Source organism: Amia ocellicauda, chromosome 9 (assembly GCF_036373705.1).
Source record: "Amia ocellicauda isolate fAmiCal2 chromosome 9, fAmiCal2.hap1, whole genome shotgun sequence".
NCBI lineage: Eukaryota > Metazoa > Chordata > Actinopteri > Amiiformes > Amiidae > Amia > Amia ocellicauda.
The window spans coordinates 20,813,889-20,841,733 of NC_089858.1; the positions used below are offsets into that span (position 1 = coordinate 20,813,889).

General features: G+C 36.5%; 2 protein-coding genes across 3 annotated transcripts; one reads left to right on the forward strand and one right to left on the reverse strand.

Annotated features, from left to right (window-relative positions):
* The first annotated feature begins 553 nt into the window (after positions 1-553).
* orc6 (origin recognition complex, subunit 6) lies at positions 554-6,190 on the forward strand. The gene is made up of 7 exons (XM_066713697.1): positions 554-742; positions 853-982; positions 1,445-1,608; positions 1,729-1,818; positions 2,229-2,338; positions 5,460-5,534; positions 5,660-6,190. Exons 1-7 carry the CDS (start codon positions 678-680, stop codon positions 5,785-5,787), a joined length of 762 nt encoding a protein of 253 aa, XP_066569794.1. The 5' UTR covers positions 554-677; the 3' UTR covers positions 5,788-6,190.
* mylk3 (myosin light chain kinase 3) lies at positions 5,625-27,770 on the reverse strand. Of its 2 annotated transcripts, none has more exons than XM_066713695.1 (13): positions 27,585-27,770; positions 19,093-19,183; positions 17,633-18,068; positions 15,065-15,612; positions 14,868-14,973; positions 13,885-13,978; positions 12,307-12,416; positions 11,433-11,574; positions 11,202-11,272; positions 10,425-10,553; positions 9,198-9,350; positions 7,980-8,112; positions 5,625-7,627 (listed from the first exon to the last, which is right to left on the reverse strand). In XM_066713695.1, the coding sequence occupies exons 1-13, from the start codon at positions 27,660-27,662 to the stop codon at positions 7,553-7,555; spliced, it is 2,166 nt and encodes a 721-aa protein (XP_066569792.1). In that variant the 5' UTR covers positions 27,663-27,770; the 3' UTR covers positions 5,625-7,552. The 2 variants fall into 2 exon arrangements, with proteins under 2 accessions (XP_066569792.1, XP_066569791.1); XM_066713694.1 differs by lacking the exon at positions 27,585-27,770 and adding an exon at positions 21,520-22,320.
* Positions 27,771-27,845: the final 75 nt, after the last annotated feature.

The window sequence follows — 27,845 nt, forward strand, 5'->3', positions numbered from 1 at the left end:
TGGGCCTGCTGAAAAAAGATACTTAAGAAACATTTTGAAATCGACAGTTAACTGACGTTCGTTATATGGTGGTTATAATTGTATAACTAAATATGAAAAAACAACTGTCCCACGGTATAGATCCCTGCCCCTTTCAGCTGTGTCTATCGTGTGTTTTACACACTATTCGTGTATTTTAGAGGTAGCCTATAGGCATACAATCGAAATGTAATCAGATTAAATACTGCGTTAAATTGCTGCGTTTGAAATAAACCCAGAACAGTATTTCACGATCAAATGTCTACAGTCAGGCTTAAATGTAGTTGTGGGGTGGGATCTGTCTGTCTTTTTTGAGTGGCATGACATTCAACCAATCGAAACACGTTAGAGACGTCGCAATTCGAAAACGTCACAACATCAATCCACTGGCGGTCGCGTTCTTTTAGCGCAGATGTCCGCAGTCCTGCGCAGATCTGCAGACTCTCATCCATCCCATTGGTGGAGCAGCGCACATCTGCGGAAATCTGCACTACACGAACACGGCCGAGTGACTATGGGGGGTGTGTTTATAAAATTTAGCGCGAAAGTGCAGCACGTCTTGTAGTGTGCTTTGCAGGGGTGGTTTATGCAACAACGCAATCGTTAGATGTATTTATTTATTTTGTATACTGTCATTAATCTTGGCGTTTAAACTGGTAATGGAGCAAGATTTGATTAAAAAGTTAGCATCCAAACTGGGTATAACTTCATCGAGAATACTGAAGTAAGTATGTGAAACTCATGATCGTGTTGTCTTTCTCTCTTTGTGTGTGTGTGTTATGACTGAATGTTTATTGAGGTTCGTGATTGATGAATGCCGATTATTTGTTGCAGTAAAACCGAGGAGTATCTTCGGCTGTCCCAGGTCAAATGCACCGGACTGGCCTCCCATACGACAGCAATAAGCAAGACAGTTATGTGTTTGGAGCTGGCTGCAATGTCGATGAAACAACCGCTAGATAAAGTAAGAGTTCATGTTGTTTGCTTGCTTTAAGTTGTGCAATTTTGCAGTTGTAAACTAAATATTGTGAAACTAATCCATCCACAATTCTGCTTCATATTGTACATTATTTCATCTGTAACGCATCTTTTGAAATCGATTCACCTACCTTGAGCAGGAGGACCCCCTTGCCTTTTCAATCTGATCTTCATATTGATGTTTTCAGTACTTCCTGGCAGTGGTTGGCACTTTAAACTCTTGAATGGACTTATTCCAAGTAATTCATGTTTAAGAGATTGATACTCAAAATATAATGGAATGGGGAAGGAATCTATTACAATTCTGACTGTTAGACATGTATTATATAGGCCCTAAAGAAAAAGTAGTAATGGACATATGGTATCCCTCTATATACTTGGTGTACTTCACTATAGCATTACCTCTTTTCAAAAGGGAAGTCATTATTTTATTCTTTAACAAAAACAGGAGTATGTTATCAAACTGTCTGGACTGAACAAGAAGACGTATCAGAGCCATCTCAAGTCCATGGAGTGCATGCTGGGACTGGAAACTCAAACGGGCATCCGAGACCTGGCCGTGCAATACTGCTGCACCGAGGCCGTGTCTGCAGCAGCAAAGATCCTGCAGAGGTGACTGATTGCGTTTGTTACAGAAGCATTGCTTATCCTGAAAAAGCAATAGCTGTGATCTGTTGCTTTCCCTAGGTCACATTTATACACCTAATATATCATAATTCATTTGTTTTGTAGATATGAAGCCAGTCTACCTGAAGCACAGCAGAACGACCTTGATTTATCAAAGCCACTCTTCACAACGGCAGCATTGTATACAGCATGCAAGTAAGCCTTTCTGACAGCGGAGCACTATTAATACACTTCTGTAAATTCTTCAGTATTCCCAGAGCAAAGGTCAGCTTATATGAATTTATAAAGCTAGATAAATTACCTGTAAGCCTTTGAATTAAAAACTGAAGGGGCTTTGAGTTAACTTAAAGTGCCATCCACTATGCATATCATTTTCTTAAGAAAATAGCCATTGAATATTCAGCCTTTATGAATACACCATTAAACCATAGTTATTAATAACTCAACATAATGACCACAAAGCACTATACTTGGGAGAATTGTAAAATACTATTTGATATTGAATTGTGTGTGGTTATGTCACAGTAGTAGTAGTACAGGAGATTTACTTTGAATAAAATCCTTTTGTGCTCAACTGAGTGTTTTTTTTTGTTTTTTTTTAATAGATGTATGAAAATCAAAGTTGACAAGAAGTTGAGCACCATGTCCGGTGCCAAGAAAAGCATATTTGACAGACTGTGTACCCAGCTGGAGAAATTCGGAATACAGATTTGCAGTAAGTACAAACCATTTTCACCGTGCCTTTTGTACCTTTGATAGAAATTGAAGAAGGTTTATAGATTGTTCTGGTATATAAAAAAATCGAATTAAACTCCCTTTCCCAAAAGGAATGACTCCAGAAACTGAGAGGTGAGTCATCAGAGTGCTAAGACTAAAAGCTCTCATTGCATACATTTTTTGTTTTTTACATACATTATGGTGTTACGGTTTGCAACTAAATCAATTATCACCATTACTTCTGAATCATCTTTAGATTCACACGAAGATGTTGGAGGTTGGATTTAACAGAATAAGTCACAATAGAGGAAATTATTTCAAAGTGGGGCAGGGAATTAAATAAAACCAAGTAATCCTAAAGTGTTCTGCATCTTTGCTTTTTTGCTTTCTTGTGTGCATGTTTTAATCCTTTCAGATTTAAAAAAAATTATCAACGGTTATTTTTTGACTACTTCCTGTGAGAATAGAAAAGCTGCATTAAAACTATATATCCTATATTAATCATTTTGAAAATTGCACAATACAGTGTTTAGCAAAAATAAATAACATTAAATATTGCAGGGATAAAATTTTCATAATAGATTTGTGATTTGTAGTCATGGTGGCAGACCAGGAGGAGTGATTGGGCTGAATGTAAAGTTTGAATGCACAAGGACTATCTTTAAATTTTATGGCTCTTAGACAATCCATTTTAAAAAGCTATCTGGGTGTGTGTGTGTGTGTGTGTGTGTGTGTGTGTGTGTGTGTATATACCGATCAGCCATAACATTATAACCACCTGCCTAATATTGTGTAAGTCCCCCTTTTGCCGCCAAAACAGCCCTGACCCGTCAAGGCATGGACTCCACTAGACCTCTGAAGGTGTGCTGTGGTATCTGGCACCAAGACGTTAGCAGCAGATCCTTTAATTCCTGTAAGTTGCGATGTGGGGCCTCCATGGATCGGACTTGTTTGTCCAGCACATCCCACAGATGCTCGATTGGATTGAGATATGGGGAATTTGGAGGCCAAGTCAACACCTTGAACTCGTGATTCATCAGACCAGGCCACCTTCTTCCATTGCTCCATGTTCCAGTTCTGATTCTCACGTGCCCATTGTAGGTGCTTTCGGCAGTGGACAGGGGTCAGCATGGGCACCCTGACTGGTCTGCGGCTACGCAGCCCCATACGCAACAAACTGCGATGCACTGTGTGTTCTGACACCTTTCTATCAGAACCAGCATTAACTTTTCAGCAATTTGAGCTACAGTAGCTCGTCTGTTGGATCGGACCACACGGGCCAGCCTTCGCTCCGGACGTGCATCAGTGAGCCTTGGCCGCCCATGACCCTGTCGCCTGTTCACCGCTTTTCCTTCCTTGGACCACTTTTGATAGGTACTGACCACTGCAGACCGGGAACACCCCACAAGAGCTGCAGTTTTGGAGATGCTCTGACCCAGTCATCTAGCCATCACAATTTGGCCCGTGTCAAAGTCGCTCAGATCCTTACGCTTGCCCATTTTTCCTGCTTCTAACACATCAACTTTGAGGACAAAATGTTCACTTGCTGCCTAATATATCCCACCCACTGACAGGTGCCATGATAATGAGATTATCAGTGTTATTCACTTCACCTGTCAGTGGTCATAATGTTATGGCTGATCGGTGTATATACAAAGCTCTGGAAAAAATTAAGAGACCACTGCAAATTTCTCTTGAATCAGCATCTCTACATGTATGGCAGCCATTCCATTCCAGTGTCTGTTCATTCTCTTCTACTGAATGAGGTACTGATTAGGTGATCACCTGAACCAAGTCTTATTTAACGAGGAAAAGTATCAAAACCACTGCTGTGGTCATCACTATCCTCTTGAAATAGGACCAGCTGGATGGCAGAAACAGTGCTAGTAGTAACGCAAAAGTAACTGGAATCAAAAAATAACTATTGACCATGCCAAAAGAGTTGAAAAGGAAAGTGGGTTCAATTTTGGCTTTACTGGCAGAGGGATACAGTGAGCGTCGGGTTGCTTCCATCCTTAAAATTTCAAAGCCAGCGGTTCATAAGAACAAGGTCAAGCAGCAGACACTGGGGACAACAAAGCTACAGACCGGCAAAGGGTGAAAACGACTCTCCACTGACTGGGATGATCGCCAACTCATTCGAATGTCTCAACGACCGTAGGATGACATCAAGTGACCTACAAAAACAATGGCAAACGGCAGCTGGGGTGAAGTGCACGGCGAGGACAGTTTGAAACCGGCTCCTAGGGGCAGGGCTGAAGTCATGCAAAGCTGGAAAAAGCCCTTCATCAATGAGAAGCAAAGAAGAGCCAGGCTGTGGTTTGCAATAGACCATAAGGATTGGAGCATAGAGGAATGGAGTAAGGTCATCTTCTCTAATAAGTGCAATTTTCAGCTTTGCCCAACACCTGGTCATCCAATGGTTAGAGGGAGACCTGGAGAGGCCTACAAGTCACAGTGTCTCGCACCCACTGTGAAATTTGGTGGAGGATCTTGGGGTGCTTCAGGAAGGCTAGAATCGGGCAGACCACCACCACCACCAGATCAAGACCCTGTCATGGCCAGTCCAATCTCCAGACCTGAACTGCATTGAAAGCCTTTGGAATGTGATCAAGAGGAAGATGGATTGTCACAAGCCATCAAACAAAGCCGAGCTGCTTGAATTTCTGTGCCAGGAGTGGCATAAAGTCACACAACATCAATGTGAAAGACTGGTGGAGAGCATGCCAAGACGCATGAAAGCTGTGATTGAAAATCAGGGTTATTCCAGCAAATATTGATTCCTTAACTCTTCCTAAGTTAAAACATTAGTATTGTGTCTTTTAAAAATGAACAGCAAATTATTTTCTTTGCATTATTCGAGGTCTGTATCTTTTTTGTAATTTTGACCAGTTGTCATTTTCTGCAAATAAATGCTCTAAATGACAATATTTTTATTTGGAATTTGGGAGAAATGTTGTCAGTAGTTTATAGAATAAAACAAAAATGTTCATTTTACCCAAACGCATACCTATAAATAGTAAAACCAGAGAAACTGATCATTTTGTAGTGGTCTCTTAATTCTTTCCAGAGCTCTGGTTCAGTTAGATCATTTACAACTATTTGTTTTCTTCTAAAAGGTGAATCTGTGCAAGAGAATACAAAAAGCGTAAGAAAAAGACAGAAAACTCTGCTTGAGTGTGTACAACAAGAAGGTAAGAAAAAGGTGTTTTAAATCAGAAAAAGCAAGTCCATCTTCAGCTGACCTGATCTCTTTAGTTCAAGTAATTTTCCACTGGCAAACGTTATTTATTTCACAATGTTTTTATTATCATTACAGAGGAAGAGACATTAACTTCTCACAAGCAACAGAAGAGTGACTCAGACAAATCTGTTAAAGAGGATTATGAAGAATGGAAAAGAAAGATTCTGGAAAATGCATTGAAAGCCCAGAAAACAGACACCTAATTTTTAATCTATTCAACTAATTTATAGGTTGTTTTAAGTTATGGTTTTATTTAGTCTCTAATTTATATACTTCAACTTCTTCTTTTCAATTCATCAATTTTTAATATGGTTCATTCCTATATGGTTACTAATTGTGTGAAGTGAGACATTCGATTTTCATTTAGTGATCAAAGCCACTTTGCTTCACTGTGTTTGTTACATTGTGAAGTGTTATTTCTCTATTATAATGTTGCACCCCCTTGTGGCTATAGGAAGATGACAGATTTTTTTAGAATAATATAATGGTTTTCTACATCAATACAATACTTTAACCAGAAAAGACAGTATAGAAATTGGCATAGTATATTTTATTTTCACAATTCTTTACTTTTAATCATAATAAAATTGTTGTATTGGTCTTAAATGTTTTTGTTGTCTTTAATATATATTAAATATATATATTGTTTTCATGAGGGTAAATAATGTCTTCAAGATGTATCAAAATCTGTATCAAATACTTAATTTCCAATGCAAACTTTTTGTTCCTTAATGCAGAGGTTTGTTTTATTCTCGGCATAAAACTAAATATTCTCAGGGCATTTATTTTCAAAAGGTTTAAAAACACAATACATTGGTAGCCGTATTAATTAGTACTTATCGTAGAAGCGGAAGGAGAGAAAACTGTCTAAATTACAGCTGCCTTCACAGAAGGTTATAATATGTATACACAATACTGTGTGGCTCCCAGTTGCAGAAATACAAATGAATATCCAGGTGTTTAATGCATACTTTCATACTTGTATCAAAATAAGATTTCTAAGTGTCAGTGACATACTAATAATGATGCTAATAAGGCTAGGAAAATACATCTAAGACAGTGCAAAGTAAGTATATGTTTGGCACATAACTAAAACAATATTGAATGTGCTTAATATTTACCATTAAAATCAACACATGCTAGGTTTAGTAGAGTTGCCTGAATTCAAATCACACATTAGCTTGTCCAAAATAATGCATCCACAGCTGTAACCGATGTGTATCATATCCAATGGAACAACCAGCACATTTTCTATTTAATGCTGTGATAGTGTCATTTTATGTGAAGCCAATTGTAACTTTTTTTTTTTTCTTTCGTGCTCTAGCAAGTGCGGCTCAGCAGTTTTGTGCTCAGACAGATTTGATTTGAAATGCATAAGATTGTGAACCACGCGTCTTATTTTATCCGCATATGAGCTGTTAGCGGTGTGTCTTGTCTCCCATTACCAGTCAGGGCTCAAGCCTCAACTTGAGTTTTCCTGCAACGTCTGGGCCAATCCAATTACCACACCAAGATTCTTTTAAGAACAGTGTTTCCACTCCGATCTGAGATATTGCATTGTGGGTGGTCCTATTTCAGAAAACCTGTGAATCCATTGAGATTTCTGTTTCTGAGACTGACTGTTTAAGTACAGAGAAAAGGGGATCCTTTTGTATGTATGAGTATCCCAGCAGAATCCCAGCAGAACATTGTCCTGACCTTGTTAAGTTTGTTAAAGGAGTAATAATAATGAAGCACGTTAGTGCTCCTTCTACCAACCATTCATTATCTGAGATCAAGGTGCTATAAATGGTATATAGAAAGCAAGGGAGTATTCTACATACACACATACATTTTATATAAAGAAACTATATAGATATAGCCTATCAATTCTTTAACAGGGATGAGTTCTGTATATGAGGGCTGGAGTACCGTGGTACTGGTAACTGGGGGTGGTTGATAGTAATTTTGATCGTTTTTCTTCAGCACCTATGCTGGGTTCACAGACCTGCCCTGGCGGAACCTCTTCAGTCTGTTCGCAGCAGCAATGACATAGAAATGTTTCTGGAAAGAGATCATTATAATCAGTACAAGCAATGAGCTATAATGTGGTTACCCTACAGATTAATTGTTTTCACAACACAGCCAATCTGAATTTATGAGACACCGATTAAGAAGGATGTGCTTCAAAAATGATTCTGTTCATTCATTAGAATGACCTAACAATTTTAGTAATATTTTCAGAATGTGTGAAAATCAAAATTTTACAAAACAGGCAGGCTATGTCCTGATTCTCTCTCTCTCTCTATATATATATATATATATATATATATATAGAGAGAGAGAGAGAGAGAGAGAGAGAGAGATATGTTTATCATGCATTAGTTTCAAGTAAGCACTAACAGATGTTGGTTACCTTCCACTGTCGGTGTGCCAGGTAGCTCTGTAAGCGCAGTTGTGACTTCAGGCGAACTCTGCGCATTTTGGCTTTATCTGCTAAGTTGTTCAGCCAATCATGCTTCATGCACCCAGAAGCACTCAGTCGGCTACTGTTAAATGCAAATAAAGAAATGAAGAGTGAGGCAGACTACATGACATTGTATCTTGTATAATATTAAACAGTAAATAGTAAAGTTTTTTTTTGTAAACTATTAAATTCACAGTAGTATATATATGGAAGTGATAACAGGATTTATAAAAAGCTAAAAGCAATGTTTAAGACTTAGTTGTAAATACAGTGTACTCTTTGGTAGATTTAAACATATATTATTTAGGCACTTAATAGGTATCATAGGTTTTCATTTTTGTGACAATTCCCTTTGAAAGAAGTCTTTGTGCTGAGGTCTGAAGGGTAAACATCTCGCCAGCATGAGACTTTGTGACTCACTCTTCTCTCTTGCGTTATTTTCTTTAGTTCCCCTCCCCCCACGTAAACAACATTAGTGTAGGTACATTAAAGAATGTCATCAAGCCATAATTAACATTTTATAGCATGTCACTTACAGCATGCTGAAAGAAAGCCCCTTTAATTTGTGACGATAATTTTAGCACCACATAGTTTAGCATCACTTCCTGCCAGCTGAGGTCTTTGAAATACCACATTGTGAGGAGGAAAAAAAAAAAGTAGTGCGTCTTGTTTTGGTCCTGATACTCAATTTAAGAAAATATATCCTCTAATAAACTATTTTACTAATACATCTTAAAACATTTCCAATTATATAGTGCTTTATTGCTAGAGATTTACAGTACTTAAATTATTATTTGAAAAAACTGACTTGTTTTATGAATGTACGGATGTATGCTAAAAATAAATATACATTTCTAAAAAAACAAATAATAACATGGCTTCTGTAATATCTGACATTGAAAATGTGAGTAACATCAGCACCGTGTTTTATGAAAATGCTCATTTATGGTTTTCCATCTTTAAATATCCAACAGCTGCAATCACAAGATCAGTTTGCATATTAATTACTGATGAGATGTATATTGATAGAGTAGATGTATACTGTTTATCAATGGATTTTTTTCTCCTGGGTATAATTTTCTAAGAAATTAAAACTGCAGACTATACAGAGAGGTGAAGTGAAGCTGCCTTTATATTCACTAGTACAAAGAGGGAAAGGCATAATACCATCTCTCTGGGATCAACAGCCTTGAAATGAAGTCTTTGGCCTCAGCGGAGACATTTTCAAAAGCATCCACGTCAAACTCCCAGTTACTATGGAGGATGTTGTTCATGGTCTCTGTGTCATTATCTCCCAGGAAAGGAGAAAGCCCACTGAGCCTGAAACATAACATTTTTTGTGACAAAACGCAACACACTGTATTAAAATGCTTGTATAGAACATATTAAATATTTTCACTTCTCAAAACAGTTAAACTGCCCTTTCAAATACATTATAATGCAACTTACATACAGTAGAATATCAAAGTAGGGTTTATGTTTTTAATGTTATACTGGTTATTAATTATGCAGTCACAATAAAAGCCTGTGGGTAAACATTTAAATATCACCTTCGGAGATATATAACAGATTCATGCGATTTAAAAAAAACAAAAAAACTATTTTTTATTGTGATATAGTTTAAGTGATTTCATTGTAGTGTATAATTACTATGAAATCCAAGAATTGCAAGTGCATTTTGTGTGTGAACTTAATTTAACCAGTGTTAATAAACACAAGGCCATCTCTCTGGATTACGTTGAAATCAATAAATAAATAACAGAAACTCCTTTTGACAGCCAGTATGTGTTTATTATCCTTGAATAATAATAATTCTGTTTTTTACCATTAAATAAAACAAATACATATGTCTTAAATGGTACAGAGTAAGCAGACAAAAAGATACACTGCAGCCACAGTTGAAGACATTAAGTGCGAGAGCAGAAGAGTACAAGAACAGAACAAGATGTTTTTAAGGACCTACTTCTAACATTGATTTTTTATTTTGCTCTTAAGTTCCTCTGTGTGTTTTAATGATTTAATCAGTACCATGAAAGAAAGAAGTCTGTGTTATGTGGTCTATTTTTGTATTATAATTACATTTGCTTTTGGTTGATTTTAACTTTATCATTTAAAAAATGGATAGTTTACGTCTTAACTTCTTAGCACCCTGTGGCTGCCTCAATGGACTAATAAGAAACTTTTAGTTGTTCCACTGGTGATTTCAAGTTAAGTATACAAATGTACAGGTACTGTGCAATTCCACCAGACCAGCAATGACATAGGTTATATTTGTTCCATAAGGAGTTCAGTTAAGTAACTGGAAGCTCATCTAGAACATAAATAGGTATTCCAGGGACTTGGGCAGTCATGATTCATTCTAATAAAGATCTGAAAATATATTGCAGCACTTACAGCATGTATGTGATGACTCCCACACTCCACATATCAGTAGGGAAGGAAACATAATCGTAGTTCACCACTTCTGGTGCTAGAAACTCTGGTGTGCCAAAGTTAACTTTCAGCTTCTCGCGAGGTTTGTACCTGTGTGCACCAAACAAAATAAATAAATAATAGTGAGTCCCTCCTCTTATGTCCTAGGACTTTTATCAATTTCACAAGCGTCTTCTTTTTAAACTAACAGGATAATCCATATTTTATGGAACATAAACATTCAGAATTTTAATTAATTTAAAATAAACACAGTAACTTGGGAATCAGTATTTGTTTGGTTGTTTCTTTATTTTTATAATTTGATGTGATGCTGTATGACCTAAAGTAGACAACAGTATCATTTAATTTAAAATGTAAGAACAGAGATCTTTCTTTTAGCAGTGAAGTATATTTTCTTGAACTGTGCAGTTAAATGATAATTAACTCAGATGTATTCTAGCTACTAATTACAGACATACCTCTTGGTACAGAAAAAAAAAAAAACGTGTGAAAGGCTGCTGGAAAAAACATCCCAGAGAAACCTATGCAAACAGGCTGCATGCTCTCCGTTGCCATGAGACGATCAACAGCTGGTGTTTGAGTGTGGCTAGTTTATCAGCAGTGCAGGGGTTAATCCCAGTGGAAGGCTAAATTTAACCTCACACACCTGAAATGGCTCAGGAATGTTAGAGTGTTTTGAACTAAATATTGAAATAGGGATGTACAATTTAGCAATGCAGTTCACTGTCAAGTACTTACTTTCTCGCAAGTCCGAAGTCAATTATTTTGATTTGATTTCCTGTATGGTTTACACACAAAATATTTTCAGGCTAAAAATACAAAATCAGAGAAAAAAAACGAATCAGTAATTTTTTCTCCTTATATTCTCTTCCTTAAAGTAACAGCTATTGCTATGTGCAAAGTATCATTTTCATATATATTCCACAGACGCGCACGTAAGTGTAGTGTGAGAGGCTCACAGCACGGTACCTTGAGGTCTAAGTGGAGTATATACTGCTGGTGCAGATACTGCACTCCCTCACAGATCTGCCGTGTGAACACAATGGCATCCAGTTCGGTGAGTTGATAATTCTCATCAATGATTCTGTCAAATAATTCTCCTCCCTCCACACTGCAAAGAAATAAATAAATAAGCAGACAGATTATTAGGATTCACAAAGAATACTGTTTTGATTCATTGCTTGGATAAATAAAAAGGGAAATACGACATAATACATTATGGAAAACAGGGAGTGTCACAAATAAATATAGATAATACAGTGAATAAATATTTACACCCTGGGAGTACAAATAAATATTAAAGCCTCTGGACTTTCATGGAAAATCATGAATCTTTAAATTAGATTTATAAAACATAAGGGACCAAAGGACATTGATTTGCCATTTCTAAATTAGTTGGGTACTGCAATACTAATAAGTATTTAAACCTGCTACACATTTATTTAATGCAGTCGCTGTGTATTTAGAGCTACTGTATATTCTTCACCAGCATTGCATTCTCATATTGAACCATAATTACACCAACTGAGTGCACCATTTGGCTTGCTACCAAATTGTTCTATATTTAGTATAAAAGAGTTATGCAGCTTAGTAAATTATATAGGTTGATAAAATCCATTTAAATTACAAACAATAAAAAATGGTCCATATCTGTAACGCTCCCCAGATTATTAAAATGTTAAAGGTTGTCTTGGCGTATGTGTACATGTTGACAGGACATATAAATAACATTAATGCATTTGATGTGAAGACATTGAGGGAATTCTACAGTACATGGTATTCAAACAGCCACAGCTATGGCCTGACAGAGCTGAAGGGTAAAAGCATCAGATTCAGAACTTACTACTCCATGATTAATGTGAGGTTGTTCCGGGATTCAAAGGCATCATAGAGTTGGATCAAATTGACATGATTTAACTGGTTCATGACACCAATTTCGTTCTTGACTTCTTCCTTAATGAAATAAGGACCAGGGGAAAAAAGAAGCCATGAAAGAGAAATACACATCCAGTCTTGTAACAATTGATCCAGGTGTCTAGAATCAGTCACTACAACAATGCATGCTCCACATCAGCAACAAAAGACTTCACACCAGGCCTGTGAGAATAGAATTATGTTTTTGCTCCAAAGTGTTTTTGTAGTAAATGTTCATAAGAGTTTGTCTTTTTTAACAATGTTGGTATTTGTCATTTCAAGATATTAAACACTTAGCCTTTATAGAACAAACAAATCATGGTAAATCAATTGAACAAACATTATATTGCAAAAAAGACTGTTGATTGCAGAATGTACAGCAGGTGGTGCTAATAGGGGGCCTAAATATTTTTTTTTTTATGGCAGCTGCACTTTTGCACCGTTTCACTGCAACCTTACCCAGTCTTTTTGCTTTACAAAGGGTTAGCTGATTTAGGTTTAAAGGCAGATGCTTATAACACATCCTCAGGATCAATTGATGTAAGAAGCCTATTATACTTGACATTTAAAGAGAAACACAGCAGGCAAATGCAATGGTATTTGGCATGAAAAAAACAATGAAAATACTATATAATGCATCTACCACAAATAAGCACTGCTAAATTGTAGTGAAACCTACTATTCAATACATGTATGATTTGTTTTGCTTTGATAATCTGGCGACAAGTATTATTTGGGCAGTATGTTTCAAAGAATACCAAGCCCTTTCTATCTTTGCATATATTATTATTATTATTATTATTATTATTATTATTATTATTATTATTATTATTATTATTATTATGGTCCAACAAGGAACCTAAGATTCTGCAATGTTATCTTAATCACCAGTCATTTTAATGACACCAACACTTTAGAAAATTGTCCAATATGCTGTGTAATATTGTGTTATTTAGAATAGTGTGTAATATGCTTACACCAAATTAAACTTTAGAGGTTACATATTGTACTGGAGAGATGGATTTTCAAACAAATCGTTTTAGTTTTTTTTTTCTTCATGGCATAACCTCAGCCTAGGTTTTATATGAAGACCGTTGAAAATAACTGTGGAAACCCCATACAAAGTGTTATGCTGTCACTCTGGTGATCTCTGAATGGAATTTATTACACCCTTGAGACCCCCGAAAAGAACAACTGTAAGACAAGGAAGAATGCTATAGATGTTACACCTTAAAAAACTAATTTTTAACATGGTTGAAGATTCACTTCTGCTCATGTAGCGCCAACTGTACTTTCAGTATGAATCCATGTCTCAGCAGGAAAAGAGTTAAGAGTGCTTACAAAGGATTAGGCAGTTCAAAGAGAAACCTGGCCATCAATCAAGAGTCGGGATGCGTCAGTGTGAGAGAGGACTATGAGCAAAATGTGCACATGGGTATCATAAATCATTTTCACAGGAACTGCAAGCACTCAGACTCTACCCAGGTAACTGTGTTACTGAGCTTACCCTATCCTTTGAGCCTTTAACTTTTATTATCTTGGCAGCCAGTGTGAGTCCAGATGAAAGCTCTGCACACTTGAGAACCTGTCCAAAACGTCCCCTGTCGCACACACACACAAAAAAGTTAAGAGGGTTTTCAAGTTTATCATAGTTTAAGACATGTCATGAATATGTTTTGCAAGTTTCAAGATCTGCATATTTATACAAGGGCTAATGTGGAATCTTGCACAGACAAAACCTCTTTTGTAATTCTCTTTGTAAAGCACTAACGTACACACAACTGACATGGAAACAGCTTTGCTAAAGAAAGATCTGCAAACAGCCGTGCTTATCTCTTTATAAAAATAACCCTGTACATGACAAACAAACAGCAAGCCAGTACTTTTATTTGAAGACCCCGGACAGGATTAACTGTGTCTTTCTTGCCAGTTGTTCACCCCTTACATGAAATGTGCCCCAATGAATATAGAATAACACAGTGTTGCGCCGGTCTGTCAATATTTGGTTGTTTATTTGATAATTCTGGAACTGAATACTGTTGGTGCCCTTTTAATATTAGCTTCATCAGCGATGTCAGCAGAGGTAATTGAGGATATATAAGCAGAGAAATTTTGATACCAAATACATGGTGAGAACTGAAAATAGCATTGACCCTCATTATAACAGTTATCTTTGGGAAACTAATGCTACATATGCATGTGGTGCACAACTCCTGAAATGCCAATTTACTTTGTTCCATCGTTGAAATACATACATAGGTTCATTATGTATTCCTTCTTGAATCTCATACACATGGATAAATGTATAGATGAAGATGAAATGATTTGTGTTGGATTTTGGATGTATCCTTTTGTGATATAACCCATCAGGAGTAAAAATCAAAAACTGAGACTAAGTACAGTATGAATATACCTAAAGTGTACTGTTTTTCAGAAGGGAAACTACCAAACTTACCAAAAATTGCCATAAAAGTTTAAAACTCAACTCACCCTCCTAGCACTTCATTTTGTTTCACCGTGTAATACGAGTTAACTGGAAGCTGCTTTGCACTTACAATGCGATGTTCAAAAGGTGCAGGCAAGGGAGGGCTGTCATCTATAATGAAATAGTGAAAAGAAACTATTAATCTTTTGAGGTATCCTTTACTGAATGAAGATATTCACGGCTTGCAGTATGTGACACTTACCAATGACAACTAGCTGGGGCTCTGGAGACTTTGCTACAGCTGGTGGATTAGTCCCAGTGGTCTCCTTATTGGCTTGTATCTCAGTGTTGTCTGCTGCCTCAGGTTTCTCACCCAGCTTCTCACCCAGCTTGTCGGGTTCAGTTTGATGTGTACCCGCGGGTAGCAGCTGCATTGGCTCACTTTGGGGCTGACTTGGCAGTTTTTCAGCCTTAATTTCTATGGTCGTGCTGTTGTCTTTCTGCAGTCCACTGGCACTGAATGCCTGCGGGGCGTTTTGTTCCTCCTGCTGTTTGGCTGGAGACACCGTCTTCTGCACGGCAACAACAACTTTAACATGTGGCTTACACTCAGCTTCCTTGTGTTTTGGTAAAGGCACAGAACTTTTTGAGGATTTACGTCGCTCTCTGGTGTTCTTCTTCTTCTTCTTGTCCTCCACAGCGGGTTGCTGTGGTTGAACGGAGAATGGCGATGCTTGAAGTGTTTCATCGTCGGAAGCTTCCAGAATTTGTAATCCTGTATCAGGGCTGCCCTCGGGTGTGTCAAGGATTCTAATCAGAATGTCACAAAACAACATCAAACAATTTTATATATAAAACACACATTTTCTTTTTCCACTTATCTCCACACCATACTCCACACTGTTAAAGGGAAAAAGGTTTTAATGTAAGAAAAAATATATATATTAAAAATACAAAACTGAAATATCTTAATTGGATAAGTCTCCACTCCCCTGAGTTAATACTTGGTAGAAGCACTTTTGGCAGCAATTACAGCTGTGAGTCTGTTGGGATAGGTCTCTACCAACCTTGCACACCTGGGTTTGGCAATATTTGACCATTCTTCTTTACAAAACCATTCAAGTTCTGTAAAGTTCCTAGGGGAGCATTGATGAACAGCAATCTTCACGTCATGCCATCAATTTCTGATTAGATATAGGTCGAGGCTCTGACAGGTCATCTCAAAGACATTTACCTTTTTGTTGCTTAGCCTCTACAGTGTAGTTTTAGTTTCTATATGCTTTGGGTTATTGTCATGCTGAAAGTTGAACTTCCATCACAGTTTCTACAGGTTTTCCTCAAGGACTTTTCTGTACTTTGCTCCATTCATCTTCCCTTCTATCCTGACAAGTGCTCCAGTCCCTGCCTATGAGAAACATTCCCATGACATGATTCTGGCTCCACCATGCTTCGCAATAAGGATGGTGTTCTTTTGGTGTTGGGTTTGTTGCAAAAATAACCCTTTACATTTAGTCCAAAAAGTACAATTTTACACAAAAAAATTTGTTTTGTTACACGGCTACAGAGTGTTTCAGTTGGGCTTTCATGAGTAATGGCCATTGGTATCCTGATCAGTCTCCTTCTTGCTTGGTCATTTTGAAGGAACAGTCTGCTCTAGGCAGGGTCTTGGTGGTGCCATACACATTCAACATCTTAATAATCGTCTTGACCACCGTCCAAGGCTTATTCAAGGCCTTTGATATTTTTTATACCCATCCCCTGATATGAGCCTTTCAACAACTTCGTCCCAGAACCTAGAGGAACTTCTGAAATTATCCTGACATCATGAGAATCACTACACAACTTTAGCACAGGTGAAGGCCACTTCGCTTGGTGTGTGATTTTGAAGGCAATTGCTTACAACTGAGCAAATTTAGGATTGCTATTACAAGGGGGTAGACACTTAACCGATCAAGATATTTCTGTTTTAAATTTTTATAATTTTTCTACAAATCTACAATATTTTCCCACTTGGAAGTTGTGGGTTAGGATGTGTACATACATGAAAAAAAAAAAAAAAAGTATTTTAATGCATTTTAATTCCAGACTATAAGACTGGAATTAAAAAAGTGAATATTTTTCAAAGGGGATCTATCCCTTTCTATCCCAACGTACTAATCATTTATCACTATATATTACATACAATATATATTACATATACAGTATATTACATATATATGTAAATATAATGTATCACTAAAACAATATGTCTTCTGTTCTTTAGGTGTTTACCTGTAATTCACATGTAAAATATTGAAATATCTCAAAATATCTGTGTAACCTAACCATAGTATAAAACGGACATCATCCTAGTAAAATAAATAAATAATCAATGAAACAAACAAGCCTTTGTGTCTATTTATGTCTCCTGGGACACAAGATTAAACAAAGTCAGAAGTATGTTTTTAGACACAAAGCAGTAATTTTGCCCTAGTCTTTCAGCCAGTCTGCATTTCAGTCCCTTTTAGAAGGAACATGAAAAACACAAACAGATCATTTTAGCCAGTGCAAAAATAGAAAATGAGGTTGCTGTTATTTTTCCTGTGCAATGAGTGAGGTTACCTGTGCTGGAATTGTACATTTGTTTTCAGAAGAAAATGTACATATTCACAGGTGAATGGAGTGAGATACACTTGTTACAACATTAAGATGAACACTTTAACAAAAAAAGTTTCTTGAAATACGTTTCCAGAGTCATTCAAACATTATGTTTTCTCTTTAAAAATAAACAAACAAACAAATAACTAACTAAATAAAGAAATGCTCAGTGTTACCAAGGATAACTTTGTACCTCTCCAGAGCTGTTGCTGCAGACTTATGGCGTCCATTTTCAGTTGCTGCAGATACATCTCTTTCAGATCCTCCAGCTACTGCACAGATGTGGCCGCCTTCAGCCTCTTCAGTCCCATACTGGTCCTCTGTGTTCAACCCAATGTTTTGAGTGTCTTTAATCAAGGTCTGAGTTTGTATGGGTTCTCTTTTTTGGTTGGAAACTTCCTTGAGTTTACAGGATGGTTTATTTCCGGAATTGTAAATGGAAGGCTTGTCCAGTACTGGTAAGGGATGCACATCGTCTGCATTCTCTGGACCACTTGTTTGGTTTGTCGCCTGGGCCCCAAGACTAGTTGAATCCTTCACTGCTTGGCAGGGTGTCTGAGTTGGTGTGGTACAATCTATATTTGCTCTTTCCACTGGTTTGCTGAGGGCTTTCTCCTTTCCCCTGTCATCTAGATAAATCAAAGAAATCCGTCTGTAATCTAAAGGGAGTTTTAACAATAAGCCACAGACGTTTCTATAAGGCCAATGTTTGGGGCGTTGCTCACTAGTAAAAGTGAAATATTGAACTGTGAGGCCACTATCAGTAGTTTTCCTACTACATTTTGTCTTCCACCAGAAGTATTAGCAAATTGCTGTGCTTTGTTTTATCTCTGTCCTTCCTCTCTCCAAATGTGTTGCTAGCCCAAGATTGATATGCCCAGCTATCACCACTGAGCTGCACGTACCTCCACTGGGATAATCTCTCTAAATTTTTCTAAACTAGGCTGTCAATTTGCTCAATAATCATACATTTTTCATCAGTTAAGAATGTGTAAGATGTCATTTAATAAGGAGATTTCTTTTTCCATTTGAAAATTTGCCTGAAACCCCTTATAATTTCACAGAAGACTCTTCAATTCTCTCTCTCTACCAGGAGTTATAAACCCATAGTTTTTTTATTTTTTAGAAAGACGGGTATATAAAATATTGTAAATCTGACTACTTTTCATTAATATAAGATACATTTTTAATATCCAAGTTTCACTGAATGTCCCATCTACTCTTCACCAGGAATTAGCTACATTTGAGCATACAATTAAATTGGCCATTTCAACATGTAAGAAAGTAAAGGTAAATAAACATCTACTAAAATAAGTAGCTTTGAAAGGGGCATTCAAGTAGCACGAAAGTAACTGGTAAAAGCTCTAGGTAGCTACTTTTTCAAAATAGCATGTTAACAATTATATTAAATAACACAACATTTTGCAATTATTATCATATTACATTTAATCACATGCAGTATAGTATTTTGGAAAGATAAGAGGTACAAAAAATTGAAAAATTAAAAACAATCAATGTTCAATGTCTAATATTTTTAAATTGTATTTTAACATTATGAGCAGGGCTGAAACATGTTTAAAATTTGTCTTTGTGAAGTGGTGATATTGTCTGGTTTTGTTTCTTGTTTATTTATTTGTCTACAGCATACTCTACCTTCCAAAGATATCCTGGTCTCAGCCTGAATTGCTCGATTGCAGAATCTAGCTTTGGGTTTTGCACCTCTTTCCTCTGTTTTGTCTGGTTTCTGTTTAAAAGAATAAAACATTTTACATGTGAACCAAAATAAATGTTCTGAACAGTTCTAGAGGAAAAGTCATTGTATTTCAAATAGTTTGCTCTCAATATTTAAAACAGCTTCTATTAGTTGAGTTAATTATATTTCCATTTTAATTTCAACTCTGTTTACTTCTATTTCTACTTTCTACTTATATTGGTAATTTACATTCATTGTCTCTGCTGAGATGTTGTTTATATGTAAATTGTTAGGTACAGTCTAGCAACTTTGACTATGAAAAGTATAAATTAACATTTTGTTTCCCCCAAAACTCAATCATGCTTTTGTCCTTTATGGTGCTGTTTGTAATGCACTACATAGTTTCCTTGATGCTGAATTAAACATAACAGCATGTGCAGTAAATTACATTATTAAAAATATATTCTACAAGACACATTATTTATTTGAGTTATTTTATTAAACCCACTGCATTTATTTTGACCTTTTTGCCATTCATTGCTAGAATGCCTTTTGCAAGATTATAGTTATATGGTATTAACTACATAGTGAAGAGACACTCTGTAAAACACATTTAATTGCTGACATCACTGTGACAAACCCAAATAGTATATAATTAATTTAGTTTAACTGCAATTCAGGTCACTGAAGTGCAAATATGTCTGCTATATATCACTATCCTTGGAGGAGTGTATGATAGAGGCAATTGAAATGCTTTTATCGATAAAGCAGGTCATGCATGTGATAGACATTACACTACAATGATTTTGTGGGAATTGGTGTCACCTAAATTTGCAGTTTGTCCTCATTAAATATTTGGCTAAGCATTGATATATCATCATGATACTTTGCATTAATTTACAGAGAACTTTACTCAAGGTCTCAGAAGTAATCTTTCAGTATCAATACATATTTTAGGCCTCTGTGTTTGAAATTATAGATGGCCTAATTCCTAATTGCAAAGCAGTTTCACAGTTTCTCCCAGAATAGGTTTTGGTTAGGTAAAAGTGTTATATGTAATTTTATATAATCATATTGAGAGCAGCCGAAGACAGCAGCTGCTGAAATATTTCAGTCTCTTTGATAATAGCTTTTTCAACCTCTGCATTTAATTGTATTGTCTGCTAGCAAGATATAATCCATTAAGGAGAGAGATAGCACATTTCAATTCACTTTGAGTCTTATTGTTTTACCTTGGTCTCTGATCTTTACAAGCACTGAAGATGGAAGAAAACCTAAAATATATACGTCACCATAGTAACTTACATTGTTTGAAAATGGGCTTCTTTACAACACAAATGACACAGAAATATGATCCTGAAAATGGCCCTCTCTTTTTGTTTATTTCTAACACTCACCTGTGTGCTAGGGCATGCATTCAGTCTAATTATGGTTTCAGTAGGTGTGTTTTAAAGTAAATTGAAAAAATCTAAATCATGTACATGTTCTCCCATACTCAATACATATTTGATTGAGTAGATACAGATTTAAACAATTGTACATGCTTTAAATGAATTATTATTATTATTATTATTATTATTATTATTATTATTATTATTATTATTATTATTATTATTGTTTATAAGTTTTACAACTTTTGGAGTAAACATGTTTGGGGATGACCAAACACAAATTATACATACAAACCCCACAACACACACACACATACACACAAGGAAACAGGGTTGGACTACTTCAGTTATTTTATGAGCTTGATGACAAAATATTTTAAGAATTACAGAAAATGTATGTGTATTTTTTAGTATCCTGAGCTTACAGTTATATATTTTCCTGCTGCATTCACTATTACTCCCATATGATGTCCCATTGAAAAATCCTTAATGCATATAAAATACTACTTGGTGGTCCTCAAGAAAATACATTTTGAATTGAAAATCTACTTATGAATCATCATACGCACAGTCATCTTGTTTTAAGCAAATGTTAATTATGCCTCTTACCAGCCTATTATACATTGTGCATGTTGTAATTAATTAGATGAAAAGGCAATTTATGTAATTATATAAGAGTCACTGCATGGGTATGCTGATTCACAAGTTTAGAAACATCCTTCTTTTCTAAATTTTAGGTGACTCACGAGTAATCTTTGGAGACATTGGTATTGTACCTATTGCATACAGTACAGGAACAATTAAAGGAGCAGCACCAAACCTGAAACACTAGGAAATGTAAATCATTTCATAAGGGAAATGTTCCATATATATATATATATATATATATATATATATATATATATGACCCTTGGTTGGCTTTGCATTAGTATTTACTTGAGACGACAGGTGAAAATGACAGTCCATACAAACAACATGCTTTTTACCAACACTGACCTCTTCGTTACTCTCGAGAAGACTGTCTTTCCTCCAGGGCACAGTGCCCCTGAGGATATACTCCACTATTTCTGAGCGTTTGAATGTTTCACTCACAAACTTAATTACTTTGTCTACGACAGAGAATGAGAGCTCAATGCCATCAATTTTCTCCTTTTGTTTTTTGCTGTCCTGTTGCAGAGATTTCAACAGCTTCACAGATTCACTGCACAGAGCTTTGATCTCAGAAAATGGAGCAGAGTCACACTTTTTGGTATTCTCCTCAGCAATGCTGGGCTCATTTGATAACTTCAGTCTGGCCATGTCCTTTCCCAGGTCACCAATGCCTTGATAAACTACATCTAGTTTCTTCAAGACCTCTCCTTGGCTGTTCACAATCTTCTCCACTTTTGCATCCAGAAGGTTCAGTTTGATGTCCATGGAGCTTAAGTTGTTGATTACACTGCTGTTGGGCTTTTTGACCGGAGTCCCTGCTCCTGAACTCCCCGCACTATCCCGCCTCCCCCCTTCATACATTTTAGCGATGCAAGCGGCTAAAGACACTGGTTTACTCATTTTTCCAGGCTGTAACAAACCAAAAGCACTGAAATTCAATAGACGAATGAGAGAAGCAAGATGTCTACCTCTCACTATACCATTAACTGTCCTTTACCTATGTCTTTATTTTTTTTTCATGTATTTTCAGCCCTCTGGGTGTCAAAGTTCTTCATGCAACAAATCAGTTGAGTCGGGACTGATCTCTTTGTGCCAGTAGCATGACACCACTTAAATAAACACCTCTGCTTTGATATGTTATCTCCCACTTGTTCCGTTTTTTTCCTTCCAAGGTTTTTTAAATGACCTACCAGGCTCTGCAGCAGCCAAGTTCTTCTGCTCCCTTGACGTCACCAAAACATTTAAATTTGTTTCAGAAGATGCTGTTGATTGGTAGGCATGTGAAGAATGACCTTTTCAAGAGCAGCCATCTGTCTGGGCAAAGAAAGATGTTTTATACAATGTAAAGGTTGTTTCTCTTTTTTTCCTCAAGTGCTGGGTTACTTTTCTGTTTTTGTCTTTTTAACTTGCAGAAATTAATCGACCCAGGAGCTTTTAACTAACTGGCCACTACAGCTGAGTTATGTAGCAGTCATGTATGCATGCTCTGAAATGGTATGAACGCAACCTTACATTGGCTGACACTTAGGATTAAAAATAAACTTCAGTGCCAATGGAAGGACGAGTTGAAGGCTGGATGGCCCATGCAAACTGAAATCCTTCAAAGGTTGTTTATTAAAGGGAATATTTCATGAGACAATTACAGTGTAGCTCTTTATCATCACATGCCTGGCACAGAAAGAGTAGTTCCTCCACAACCCAGATTCATGGCATTATGTATTTAAAAAAAACTATTGAAGCCCAAAGAAAAATTGCAAGGACATCCTACAAGTTATTTTAATCTAAGTTACTTAACACCGAGTTCCATGTCAGCTGGGTTAGCTAGAGTCATATAAAACACTAGACACAGGCTGTTCTCTGCATCCAATTAAGTTGTTCCCCTGTGCTGCGATGTGTGCACCACAGACAGTAGTGTATTAACTATCAACTTTATTTATACATTATCCAGTGAGAGGATTATTTTCCACTGCTCACAAAAGCTATGCCCAGCTGGTTTCATCACCCAGGCCCCTCAGAGATATATTGACATTTTGCAATGACTCTTTGCTGATAAAACAAAAAGAAACTTGCCTCTATTGACATTAGGGGAAGGAAACACAACGTAGCGCCTTTCTTCTCTTATATGATTTTATTCCATAAAACTAAACACACAAATGGAACACCACATCTTTCTGTATTATTTTGTGAGGTGGTTCAGATATGTAACAATTGCCACAACACACATGGGTTCAAAGGAGTTTGCTGCTCACACATTGTGCTGACTGTAAAGATTCAACTATGCTTCGCCTGCAAATTCATGTGGAGCCTTCTTTTAGGCTTTAATGAAACGAAAATGATTTACAATGCCGTCATTTGTGACAACGCACCATTCAACAGTGACACTTCATTCTGTTGCTGAGGTCTGCGTGACAACCATACCTGGGAACATTTGGGTTTCACTGTCAATATATGCTATTCCGGAGGGAGGGTGGGGGTTAGGGGGATACTCCTGAGCAAAATTCATTTCCGGAAGGGGGATGTCATTCACTGTCATTTGTCCTTGTATGATCAACGTTTTTTGCAATTTTACCAGTAGAGTAATGTGAAGCAATTTATTTGAGACAATCCACTTGAGACAAAGCAATTGCACTAAATTTGCAGGTATGGTGATAGCGATATTGAATACAACAATCACTAGACCCATTATCCTTTAAGCCCTTTGATTTTTTTATCACATGGTGCTCTTTCTTGAACATTAGTTTAAAATGGAAACCCTCATGGGAAAGTTTAACATATAATTTAAATGATCTGCTTTCGTCAGCTCAGTCAGAAAGCAGTGTAAAGCAGCACATACCGCCAAAGTGCAAACACCGCCATTGTGAAATGTAAATCATACATCTGCACAGTGGTTCACGTATAAAGGAAAGGGCATGTGCACAGACATTAATCTTAAGTAAGGCAGCAACAGAAGATCACAGGAGAGAGGCTGGTGTGAAGCACTGCCACGCAGTGTCCTTTTTAACAGAAGGTCACCAACACAAATGGCAGCCCCACTGAAGGAAACTTGTGTCAGCCTTTGCATACAGTATTTTTTCTGGTATTATCTTGTAACTTACCAAACACACCTCTGTATCCAAGATTGCAACCTGATATTGACCTTGTTTACATAGCAGACACAGTGGTATCTATTGTAATTATTAATGTCAAGCTTATTTTAGAATTTGACTGGTGCCATGATGGCAAGCCATGATCCATAGGTGAGTCATCTTTCACAATGTTTCAACTTACCCCGGCTTTTGTTTCAATAAAGCTGCCATCATACACATTCTTATGAATGAATTGCATCTCAAATGAGGTCACTCTAAAAATGATATGCATGATATGCACTGTTTCTACATATAAAGCTGAGAAGCCTTCACATCTGTATTTCATAGAAAAAAAAAGTTGTCCCGTGTATACTCAAATGTGCTTCTTACTAGGCTGAAGACATATCGTTTAGGCTTAAAAGCAGTCAACCTTTACTGCACTTGGTTTGGTTTGTACATGGGCTGCTTAGAGATGACAAATGTACAGTATGGATACAGTTTAATACATATTAAAATGACCATCACTGACCCCTGGCATTAAAATGAGAAATCAACCTCAGACTCCAAGCATTGGCTGCATTGCTTTTTAGTTCTAAAAATGATACAACTGAGTTTGACCGTCACAATACTTCTGAAGAACTGCATTTCTTTCCCTGTATGTCTGATAACAAGGTCGCTGTCTTCCTGTGCTCAGTACTGTGCTATAGTTCAACCCTGATACCCAGAAAAACAGGGTCTGATAAGAACCAGTTTTCACCCGCAATTTGGGCTTGATACATCGTACAAACCCCCCCTTACATTAAACATTACATAATTTTTCCCCAGTTTCACCATATACAGTTGTTCCTGAGCAATTGTCAGGCAGACACTGAGCTTCCACTCATCACAGGACAGACATGTGGGCCTGTTATCTGTCTCTCCTGTCTGGTCTGCATAAAAGTGCCTGTACTCCAAAACTTTTCTAAGACTGTTCTTGAGATTGCCTCTCGAACCTCTTCTGTGCAGCTGCTCACAATTAAATCCTTTTGATTAAAAATACATCTCTCTCTGGATTTATCAGCTCTTCATTTCTTGTGCGTGTGTATGTATGTATAAATCGGGCAGCAACCTTTATCGATGTTTCCACTGATTGCAATGTAGTCTTTCTTTTCCAGGTCACGCCAGCAAAGCTTTTTATTTAATCGTCCCTTTTTTTATGTGGTCTTCTACTACATCTTTTTGCATCTATTCAATAGCTTATATATATATATATATATATATATATATATATAAAATGTTATCTTTAGAATAAACAATTTTAATGTAGACCATATTTCGCTTTTACATTTGGTAGGAAAAAACTATAATGGACAGCAAAGACTGACTCAGAGCAAGGCAATGTTACATAAACTGTGTACATCAAAGTGGAAGTGATAAAATCGTCCAGAGTTTAACTTTATACAATCAGACATATGAAACAGGCTGTCATAAAGATGATTGCATTAAAATTGGATCATAAGGGGGTCTAGGGTCAAATAAAGAAAGCAAGCTGAACTCTATTCTTATGACGTTTTAGGAGCTGTCTGACAGGCTACATTATGTGTTCACTCATGATAGCCATATTTAAAAGTAAGAACAATACATTATATTATATTACAATTGATCTTTTTGCTGAAAGTATTAACTTGTGGTTAATTGTACTACCCACATTTGCAGAAGCTTTTCTGCCTTAACATGTGTTACTATATCCATATTACAGGAACTAATGAGTGTGAATAAACTAATGAGTGTGAATAAACCTGTGAAATATATATTCAATCCAGTAGGTATATATTTTAATTGAATAGAATTACCTGTCAAACCTTTTAGCAGTGGTGGTCAGCAAAGCAACAATGTTTACATTCAACCTCAGTTTAGAACATGCTTAGCTTTACCTGGAACACTTGATTCTCAAATGCACACAAGGATACACAGTGCAACAAAGATAATCAGTATTGTTTTGATTCCTGCCCAGCAATGACTTCACCGTCTGAGGAGATAGTGATAATAGTAAATCTACGATGTTGTTAATTCTCAGTTATTAGCTGATTAACAGCCTACCAATCAATCAAGGAAACAAATCCTGTATATTTTTATCATCTCCTTTTGGGTTAGTTATGATTATGATTATTTATATTATACACAGGGTGACTTACAGTTCTCTTTTCCAAAGCATTACATAATGCATTAGCTCATTACATGAGCTAATACAAGTACGAAATACAAAATACAGTTTTGTGAGACGAAGGGCAGAGCAGGCATCGCTATATCAATAATACAGATGCAGTTACCGTTAACATGTTTGTACTAATGCTGGAAGTCATATCTGAAACTATAGAAACTTAGATTAAAACTGTGAAGTCAATTTTCATCAAAGTCATGGAATATATAGTTCTTCACCGCCATGAGTAAACAGAACCACTTCCTATTGACCTTTGATTTATTAATGATTTATCACTGCAATTAAACCCTAGAGGTCAAGGGTTTGTACACTAAAAAAGTTGTGGGAGGAATGCAGTAACACATTTTTGCTTTGAGCCCTGATGCACTGCAATATATTAATAATATATACACACTGGGAAACATATGCTCAAATGATTACTCTAGTTCATAATGGTCATCATAACCCTAAACCATGACCTACTTTGAAGGTACTTAAAAGTAATATAAAAATGCCAGGCAGTATTTAGTATGCTTACAAATAATAAGGGGTGGACATTTGAAAAGGAAATAAATCCATATATATATATATATATATATATATATGACAAGTGTTGTAAGAATGCTGTAACAAGTGTAAAAGGGTACCTTTTATGTTTTCTACTATTATATAAATGTAAATTGTGCTACTACAATGATGAAACTGTTTCTGCACATTTTTACTCTTATAGTCTGAATCCAGAGACAATGTTTTTGATTAAGTCAAGTAGTGTAGCAGTTCTTAGCGGATGTGAGATTAACTTATTTTATTTTTTCTTCATATATGAAATGTGGTTCAACTGGTTCACAAGCAGTGATAACCTGTCAAAACAAAGTGTCTTAATCTTCTTTTCCCCATTTTATGTTATTAAGCCATCATCAGTACATTGCCTATCCTCCATACTAATGCCTTGAACTGCACTGTATTATTGCACTTTGTATGTGCTTATATTTTGTAAGTCGCCCTGGACGAGGGCGTCTGCCAAGAAATAAATAATTATAATAATTATAATTATAAATATAATAATGATGATAATGTATACTATAGTCAAACATGACTGTCAGTATGTCAGTATTAGGCTTCTATGTAATATGACTTCTAACATGACTAATAAAATCTTTTCTTACCGCAAATCGCTGTATATAGTCCGAAACGCTAAATCCTCCAGTGCTGAGCAGGCGAGATCTGTAGAGAGAGGTCCCCATTACTTTTTCCCATGCATTGTTTCAGGCCAGTCAGTCACTGTCTGCATTTTTAAGTGGGAAGAGATGTTAGGCCTGGGTTGTAATTAAACTTTCTGGAACCAACTGCGCGATGCTGGGCAGACATTGTATCTTATCAGACACTTCACTAAGTATTCATAATATCCCATTCTGATACCACTGGAG